This window comes from Gekko japonicus, unplaced genomic scaffold (assembly GCF_001447785.1).
Source record: "Gekko japonicus isolate JY-2015 unplaced genomic scaffold, Gekko_japonicus_V1.1 scaffold884, whole genome shotgun sequence".
NCBI lineage: Eukaryota > Metazoa > Chordata > Lepidosauria > Squamata > Gekkonidae > Gekko > Gekko japonicus.
Window position 1 is genome coordinate 61,108 of NW_015172029.1, and position 9,763 is coordinate 70,870.

Genomic DNA, 9,763 nt, shown 5'->3' on the forward strand with positions numbered 1-9,763 from the left:
AAGAGAAAGCCACACCCACCCAGGTCACTTTATGACCAAGGTGGGGGGATTCGAACCCAGCTCTCCCTGATTTTAAGCCCAACACTCTAACCACCACAGCACAGCGTAGGAAATCTCAACAAGCAGGCCCTCCATTAACTAGGGTTGCCAACCTCCAGGTGGGACCTGGAGATCTCCCGGAATCACAGCTGACCTCCAGACGACAGAGATCAGTTCCCCTGGAGGAAACTGATGTTCTGGAAGGTGACCTCTATGGCATTGTGTCCCACAGAGGTCCCTCCCATCTACAACCCCCCCCAAGCTCCACCCCCCCCAAAACGTCCAGGGATTCCCCAACCCAGAATTGGCAACCCTATTTCTTCTGTAAGCACCGAGTATCTATCTACCCAAAAGAATGGGAGTCTCGATGAGAAAGAATGCTGCGTCACCCAGAAACTTGCCGACGCCTTTCCCTGCTGAAATGGGACCAAACTGGAAGAGAATCCCTACCTACCTTCACTAGCTGGGCTCAGCCTCTCAAAAGGATGTCTTGCATTTTAGGCAAATAAAATGGTCCCCTCTCTGCCTTCACAATTGACTTCCCGCAGAGATAAACGCTTTCTCGAGTTACTCAGCACCCTGCAGAAGTTGCGCCTTTGTCAGATGGGGGGGGGGGATGGGATGGCAGATCATCTGCACAGATCAGGTTGCCAGGCTGGAGAGGAAAGTATTAAATTCCCTTTAAAAACCCATGATGGCTTTATAGTTGCCATCGTTTCTTCAAGGCCCAGAAGTACAAGCTGTGGTTGTTATCCCTTCCTCCCCTCTGAGCCGGAGCAAAGGCCCAGCACCAGTGTTCCCTCTAAGCTGAGTTAGTGAGCTAGCTCACAGTTCTTTAGCCTCCGGCTCACACATTTTTTCTTCGCTCAGGAAGGATAGCTCCAGGGCAAGCTAATTTATGCAGTACCCTAATCGCTAGCCCACAAATTTAATGCCAGTAACTCACAAAGTAGATTTTTTGCTCATAAGGCTGCACAGCTTAAAGGGAACATTGCCCAGCACCTATTTATTAGGGCAGAAATCAAAGGGGCAAGAGGAAAAAAGAGAGCCAAACATAATCCAAGAGGCAGGGTACGGAGGTTTCCAACTTAAATCTGCTCCCTGGGTTAAATGTTTACAAAAACACACATGTATATAGAATAACAGATGTTTATAGAAGGGCCAGTGTGATGTAGTGGGTGCTGTGTCAGACTAGGATCTGGAAGAGCCGAGTTCAAATTCCCACTCTTGGGTCAGTCATCCTCTCTTGGCCTAGCCTACCTCACAGGTTGTGAGGATAAAACACAAGAGGGGAGAACAATGTAGTTAAGCCACTTTATAAATATATAAATAATCAACAAAATACTTTTATGCTTCCATGTTTAAGACCTCCCCGACACTGACTGCAACACACTGTTTTGCTGATAGAACACTGCACTCACCTCAAATAAGAAAAAAAATGTCAAGTGACTTCCACACCTGAGGAGACGAATGGAGAGTCTCAGTTTACTTCCCACAATTAGAAAAGATACCTTTACACATTTATCTCCTATTTTGACATATTTATTTTTTGCTCACAGGTTAGAGGGAACATTGCTCCCGACACTGACTGCAACACACTGTTTTGCTGATAGAACACTGCACTCACCTCAAATAGAAAAAAAATAATTAAATGACTTCCACACCTGAGGAGACAAATGGAGAGTCTGTTTACTTCCCACAATTAGAAAAGATACCTTTACACATTTATCTCCTATTTCGACATATTTATTGCTTTATTGTTTCCCCTCTTAATTAAATCAAACTGAAATCAAAGGTTATAAAGTTGACCTTACAACCTTATCTTGTTATTTAGTTTTGTCTTTGCGTATCTTAAAACATCTTCATCAGGTTACATGTTACTTTGCTGTTCAGCCTCTGCCTATAAGTTCGAACCTTTACCTTCCATTCCAATGTATTTGTAAAAGTGTGCGTGCACACGAAAGCTCACACCTTGAATAAACCTTTGTTGGTCTTAAAGGTGCCCCTGGACTCTAAATTTGTTCTTAGGCATAATGTTATACATCATGTTCCTTGTCCCAGTTGTATTGGAGTCTTTTTTTCTAAATGAAAAAGCCCCAAGCCTTTCCTTTAGGGTTGCCAGGTCTGGGTTGGAAAACACCTGGAGACTTTGGGGGTGGAGCCAGGAGAGGGCGGGGTGTGGGGAGAGGAGGGGCCTCAGTATAGTACAATGCTACGGAGTCCACCTTCCAAAGCAGCCATTTTCTCCAGGGGAGCTGATCTCTGTCAGCTGGAGATTAGTTGTAAAAGTGGGAGATCCCCAGGCCCCACCTGGAAGCTGGCAACCCTACTTTCCTTGTATGTAAGGCGTGCCAATCCCTGGATTAATTACCCTTTCCTGCACATTTCCAAACTTCAGACCAACATGGACGACCACCTGGAACCACAACACACCTTGCATTTCTAGGGGCTCACACCAGAGTATGTGACTTCTAGAGCAAGATTGCCATCTCTGGCATTGATAATTTATGGAGATGTAGGAGTGTGGAGCCTGGGGAGGGCAGGATTTGGGGAGGGTATACTGCCAGACATTCCACCCTCCAAAGCAGCCATTTCCTCCAGGGGAACTGTTACTGTTCTCTGTAGTTAAGAAATAAGTTGTCATTCCAGGGGATTGTCAGGCCCCACCTGGAGGTTGAAAACCCTGCATCATTCGTTGTCACCCAGAATGGATAGGTAGGCCCAGCCTTTTAGTACCTGGATTACAAAGATGATGGGCTGTCTTAAAATGTATTTAAGAGGAAAATAATGTGAACAAGGTGATAGAGCTAATGCACCCTCTAAGCTATGGAGATGACGATGATGATGATGATGATTTTTTTCTCAGAAAGAAGGTGGGATACAGAAGGAAAAGGGGGTGGGAGAAAATATAAATTCATCAGGTTTGTCAAATAATATGAGTTGTTACGTACAACAAGTAAAATCAGATATATTACCAAATGTATTGCATATTTCAAATATAGAAGCAGACGTTAAAACATCAATATAACAGAATGTTGGGATAGATTATCTCTTTAAATAAGAAATAAGAACTTTCCTAAGGTTAGCAATAATCTATTAGTGATAAAAGAAATTACATCTTTAACAACTGAACGAACTTCTATGCTAAAATTGAATCGCTGTAAAATCCTAAATATTGTCTTAGTTGTTTATCTAAATCTAAATTATATTCTTACTAATTATTTAATTAATAGTGGAATACAGAATCAAGTACTGAAACCATAATCAATACCTTCATCACCTTTAATATGATATTCAGGTTATTCCAGGACTTTAAAAGCTGTGGAGTCTTGTGAGCAAAAGTTCTACTTTGTGAGCTACTGGCATTAAAGTTGTGAGCAAGCGATTTGGCTTAGTGTGTCCTCACACTTCCCTTTGTTAATAACAATAATGGTTATTATTAATAATAACATTAGCGTTTATATAATCTTAGCATTTCAGTGTTCAAAGTGCTTTGTATTCAATACAATATTTCTTAGAGTAGGCCATCTCTACCATGACTTGAGGTGAGAAAAGCCAACTATAAATAAATAATTGTTTATTTTATTTTATTTATGATACCAAAATATTTTTTTAGGGTTACCAAATGCCCTCTTTTCAGATGCCCTCTTGTTTTGGTGTCCATCCTCTTTGGGGTTCTTTTTAAAAAACTGATGAAAATGCCTTCTTCTGGGGTTGGAAAGTTAGGGTTACTTGCAATGATCACAACTTAAAAGAGTTGGGGTATTTAAAAGGAGATTTGCCATAGTGATCACTTATTGAAAGTAGTCAGTTGGGAAATATGTCCTGGTTTTTGCTTTTTAAATCTTGGTAACCCTAATTTATTGCAAGAAAATCGGTTCAGGTGGGTAGCCGGGTTGGTCTGAAGCAACAGAACAAAGTTTGAGTCCAGTAGCACCTTTAAGACCAGCAAAATTTAATTCTGGGTAAAAGCCCAAATTAGACTTTGTTAAACTTAAAGGCGGGACAAGTAGACTACAATAAAATTAGAGCAAAGTTGGGAGCCCAGTGGCACCTTTAGGACCAACAAAGTTTAATTTTGGGTAAAAGCTTACACCCGAAATTACACTTCGCTAAACTTAAAGGCGGGAGCGGGACAGGTAGACGGCAATAAATTAGAACAAAGTGTGAGTCCAATGGCACCTTGAAGATAGGGTTGCCAGCCTCCAGGTGGGGCCTGGGGATCTCCCGCTTTTGCAACTGCCCTCCAGCTGACAGGGATCAGTTTCCCTGGAGAAAATGGCTGCTTTGAAGGGTGGACTCAATGGGATTGTACCATGCTGAGGCCCCTCCCATCCCCAAACCACGCCCTCTCCTGGCTCCACCCCCAAAGTCTCCAGGTATTTTCCAACCTGGACCTGGCAACTCTACTTGAAGACCAACAAAGTTTAATTCTCGGTAAAAGCTTAAAAGCTTTCCAGTGTGTATGCTTCCACCCCAAATTAAACTTTGTTGGTCTTCCAAGGCGCCACTGGACTCCAACTTTGCTCTAATCGATTGCAATCTACCTGTCCCGCTTTTCCCATAAACATGCCCTTGTAGGACTGAGTGCGTATTGGGCACTGAGAAAAGCCGGTTCTAATGTGGGGTAGGAACAAGTTCCATTCGTGGGGGGAAGAAGCCTGCAAACTACAATTCCCAGCCTGCTCCCTGGATTCTGCGTCATCGCCGCGCGCTGTGCGCCAAGAGGGCGCTCCAGGCAGGCGAGGGGCGCGATTGGAAGGCTGGCATGGCTTTGGCGGGACTGTTGCGGGCGGTCCCCTGCGGCCCAGGTCCCCTCTGGACCAGGCTGGCGCTCCGGACCTACGCTAAGAAAGTCGGTAAGGCCGAAGGGAGGCTGGCGGGGCGGAATGGAGGGGAGGGCCCCTCGCTGGCCAAAGGAGACCCCGGGAAGGGACCGGTCAGCGCGGTTTTAAAAGCCGCTTTGTTGCAAACTGATGCATTATAGGGGGCGGGGGTCCTTTTTCCTGGGAATCCGAGCCAGCCCCCGGCAGAGCATCATTAGGAGGGAGCCCCGCTGGCTCAGACCAAGCGCCTGTCTAGTCCAGCATCCCAGTTCCTAGTCAGGGACCGGCAAGGTTGCCCCTGGTATTCGGAGGTACACTGCCTCTGAACAAGGAGGCTCCATTTTAATGGCACATGTATTTCTTTTAAAAAAAACTTGAGACGCCATGCTCACACCAGCAAGGACTCGAGGCAATAAAAACATGCTGGATCCAAAGCGATCCCTGAGATCACAGCCCACCCACATATGTCAGTCCAATGCTATGCACCTTTACTTTCAGTCTAATCCTCTTGGAGACCGATGGGTTTAGACGGGTCCAAAAACAAACAGGGAGAGAGAATAAACAGAAACGCATACATCAAAAAAAGAAGAACAACCATGATAAACGTAACTAATTAACAATTCCTTTTATATTTAAACGAACAGTGCATTACATATAATATGTGAAAATTAGTGTACTGTGTTATATGTAATGCACTGTTTATTTAAATATAACAAGGGATTAAGTCCAAGCCAAAAGCCTGTCTGCAGAAACTTGCCCCACCACCTGAATTCCGCTAAAGAGAAGGTCTGCCTAACCTCCTCCAGGAGACAGCTCCGTAAAAGAAAACTACGAAAAGTCCAGCCTGTGGCAGGCCTTACAGGCCTAAATGAGGGGATGTTCGCCACAAATGTGTTGGGTAGAGTGCTGTGGTTGCGTTGATTGTCAGATCTCCTTGATTGAAATAAAGCTGATGCTGGTGCGGCAAATAAAATTCACCTGTGTAATGTAGTGTGCATGCAGCATCTCACTTAAGGTGGATTCTCCCCCCCCCCATTGTGCAGAGAGCTACAATTGTGTAGTTAGCATGTCCTTGCTTGACCCATGGAAGGTGCCAGTCTCTGTACACGTTGATTCTTTTGCCTAGGTAGTAGCCCAGTTTACGCCAGGATGCTAACACAAAGTTCCACGGATGAATTCTTTTAGTCCTGCCAGGATCCTGTTTCAATCAGGTCTAAGTTTGGATGCCATCACAATACTTTGTGGCGGTGAGTTCCACAGATTAACTATGAACAGTGTGGCGAAGGGCTCCCATTGGTTTCGAACCTGTTGCCCAACAGCTTCATCGGGGGTCTTCCAAGTTCTAGTATTTTGAGGAGATGGTGGGGAAGGTTCTTCCTAGCCATTTCCCCCCACATCAGGAATTTTTTAAAAATCTGTAATTTTCCCTCCCTATGTCTTGAATTTCTTACAGGAAGAGTGCAGTACCACTGTGGTAGGCCTAATTGTGGACCCCCCCCCTCCCCAGGCTTTGGTTAATAAATTGTGGGCGTGTGTCAGGGAGTGGGGTGGGCTCTTCGCCATTCTAATTTTCTTCACTTGCGTGTTCCTATTGCTTAGGGTTCCCCCCCCCTTCAGTGCATATTGTGCTCCCTCTAGTGGTCAATTTGATATTATACCACTTAACATCTGTCATATCTCCCTGCAGATTGAAACTGCAGGTTTTTATGCTGGACAGAACACAGTATAATATTGAATCAACCACTAGAGGGAGCAAAAGCCCAGTTGCAAGACGGTTGTGAGCAAGTGTCAGAAGAGGTTATTCCCTGTCCAAGAATACCCTTCCCTCAACACACACGTGGATATCATGCATATGAGTGCAAGCACAGAGGGGGATTCTATGACTCTGTAAACTGGGGTCCCCAACCTTTTAAGTCTGTGGGCACCTTTGGAATTCTGACACGGTGTGGGGGATATCTCCCTGCAGATTGAAACTGCAGGTTTTTATGCTGGACAGAACACAGTATAATATTGAATCGACCACTAGAGGGAGCAAAAGCCCAGTTGCAAGACGGTTGTGAGCAAGTGTCAGAAGAGGTTATTCCCTGTCCAAGAATACCCTTCCCTCAACACACACGTGGATATCATGCATATGAGTGCAAGCACAGAGGGGGATTCTATGACTCTAGAAACTGGGGTCCCCAACCTTTTAAGTCTGTGGGCACCTTTGGAATTCTGACACGGTGTGGGGGAGCAGAGCCACAAAATGGCTGCAGCACCTTGTCTTCTTTCTCACGGTGAAGTAGCAGCAGCTGCTTTCGAAAGAACGTTCTTAAAACCTGCGCAGCCGATCAGACTCCAGCGGCCAATTAGAAGCCTTGCTGGGCAAAAGCCCCACCCACTTTCTAAAAACACTTGGCAGGCACAGGGGTGGTGGTGGGAGGCACAGGGGTGCCCATGGGCGCCGTGCTGGGGATCCCTGCTATATACTGTGGAGATCAGCAGTGGCTGTCTGGGCTCTCTTCTGACATAAAGCTGCCCTTAGACCGAGATGGATCACAAATCCTGCTGGCTCAGTACTGTCTCTTCTGACAGTAGGTCTCAGGCAGAGAAAGGCCTGTCCCAACCCTTGTGATGCTTTACCTGAAGCTGGTGAGGATTGAACCTGGGAACTTCCTGCATGCAATGCAGGAGCTCTGTCACTAAGCCACAGCCCCTCTGTTTTTGCAGTGCCGAAGGCTAAAGGAAAAGGCGGATCGAAGGAGGAGCTCAAGGGCCCTGAGATATGCAAGGACGCGGCGTTGCTCACCACACACTCCATGGGCACCAACATCTACAAGGAAAGCCCCGAGGTGGCACTGAAACCCGACTCGGAGTATCCCGAATGGTGAGCGTAACTGTGCCTCTTAAGATACCATACTCAGAGTATGCGACTGTGGTGTGGGTAGTGAGCCAGTTCGGTGTAGTGGTTAAGTGCACAGACTCTAATGTGGGAGAACGGGGTTCGATTCCCCACTCCTCCACATGCAGCTGCTGGTGTGACCTTGGGTCAGTGACAATTTCTCTCAGATCTGTTCTCTCAAGGGCAGTTCTCGAAGAGTTCTCTCAGCCCCAACTACCTCACAGGGTGTCTGTTGTGGGGAGGGGAAGGGACAAGGAGATCGTAAACCGCTCTGTGACTCCGAGTGAAGGGCGGGGTATAAATCCAGTCTCTTCTTCGTCTTTTTGGTGCAGACACCCTGTATCGCGTGACCTTTGAATGCAATCATTTTTCTGAGCTGAGAAATCTTTTGATTCTTCATTTGTTTTTTTTTTAAATAGCTCATACGGAGGGAGACGTTACCTCTTTTGTTAGAAGATCATCGCAGACGTATCATTCTTTTAGCTGTGAAATCTTATGTATCTGTGATGGATTTTAGTTTTAGTGGTCTCCTGAAAACTAGTTGGTTAAGAAGCAGTGTGAGGTAGAGAGAGACTGTGTTTCTGGTCCATCCGCAAGAGAGTTGTGACGGTCGAGGGTCAGTCGAGCGTTCTGAGAGCCAGGACCCTTGAGGAACTATGGGGCGGAGGAGGAGGAGGCTGCGGGGCTTTCTGGACTGAAGACTATCGAATCCCCCCACTCTGGCCTCTCCTATAGGTTCTTTATACCCCGACTTCCCACAGTCAAATACAAAGGGGGATACGAGCTCTGAATTAAGGATCGGAAGTATGGAAGCTCTGTGCTCCCTTTGAGGGTCTCTCAAGTGGAAACCCGCTAGACCAAGTCTGTACTTATGCGTCAAGAAAATCATTTCTTAGATATTTGACTTGGCGGACGAGACACAGACGGAGATGAACAACAGAGGTTTATGGAACATAAAATAAAGTATTTAATAGGGGCTGCCCTTGTCCCAAATCCGGAAGCTGCAGCTGGTGCAGAATGCAGTGGCAAGGCTGGTGCTGTGTCTCCCCGTGTGGGAGCATGTCCCGCCTGCCCTAAAAGCACTGCACTGGCTGCCTATAGCATACTGGATTCGGTTCAAGGTGCTGGTTCTTACCTTTAAAGCCCTATATGGTCATGGACCTACTGACCTAAGGGACCGCCTTTCCCCACATGTTCCCCAGAGAGCACTAAGATCGGGGTCCCAAAACCGTTTGGCCCTTCCAGGCCCTAAGGAAGCCAGGCTAGCGGTGACGAGGGCCAGGGGCTTCTCTGTGGCGGCCCCATACTGGTGGAACAAGCTCCCGGATGACATCAGGGCCCTGCGGGACCTCCTACAGTTTTGCAGGGCCTGTAAAACGGAGCTCTTCCACCAGGCTTTCGATGAGGGTGCCGCCTCTAAATGTTATGGCCCTGGTCGTAACCAATGCTCCCTCTAAGCTATGGAGTCCTGTGAGCAAAAATCCTACTTTGCGAGCTACTGGCCTTAAAGTCACGAGCCAGCAATTTGGCGACTGCATAAATTAGTTTGCTCTGGAGCCCTCCTTCCTGAGCGGAGACAAAAAATGTGTGAGCCGGAGGCTAAAAAACGGTGAGCTGGCGCACACCAACTCAGTTTAGAGGGAACACCCGTCCTAACATCAGCACTGATTTAACATTTAACAGACTGACCGCCTGGATGCGAAGAGTGGACCGCCATAACTCATTAGCACTTATTGATATCTGTGTTACTGGCACTTAATGATTTTACGAATTTAAATGTTGCGGTTTAAATACTATGCTTTAACTTATTCTTCTGTGTGTGTGTATATATATATATATAAAAAAACCTGTAAACTGCAGGCTGTGGAGGGTCGGTAGTTCAGCAGTTCGAGATCCGAGTGTGCCGCATGACGGAGTGAGCTCCCGTCTCTAGTTCCAGCTCCTGCCAACCTAGCAGTTCGAAAGCAAGAAATTGCAAGTAGATAAATAGGTACCACTTCAGTGCGCCTTGGTGTTT

The 9,763-nt window shown here is 46.4% G+C and overlaps 1 protein-coding gene across 1 annotated transcript in view; it reads left to right on the top strand.

Annotated features, from left to right (window-relative positions):
• Positions 1-4,766: 4,766 nt before the first annotated feature.
• MRPL54 (mitochondrial ribosomal protein L54) overlaps positions 4,767-9,763 on the top strand; it is a 6,945-nt gene continuing 1,948 nt past the window's right edge. Inside the window, exons 1-2 of the mRNA XM_015420596.1 lie at positions 4,767-4,898; positions 7,575-7,731. Coding sequence (XP_015276082.1) covers positions 4,808-4,898; positions 7,575-7,731 — 248 coding nt within the window. The 5' untranslated portion in view covers positions 4,767-4,807. The remainder of the gene's footprint in view (positions 4,899-7,574; positions 7,732-9,763) is intronic.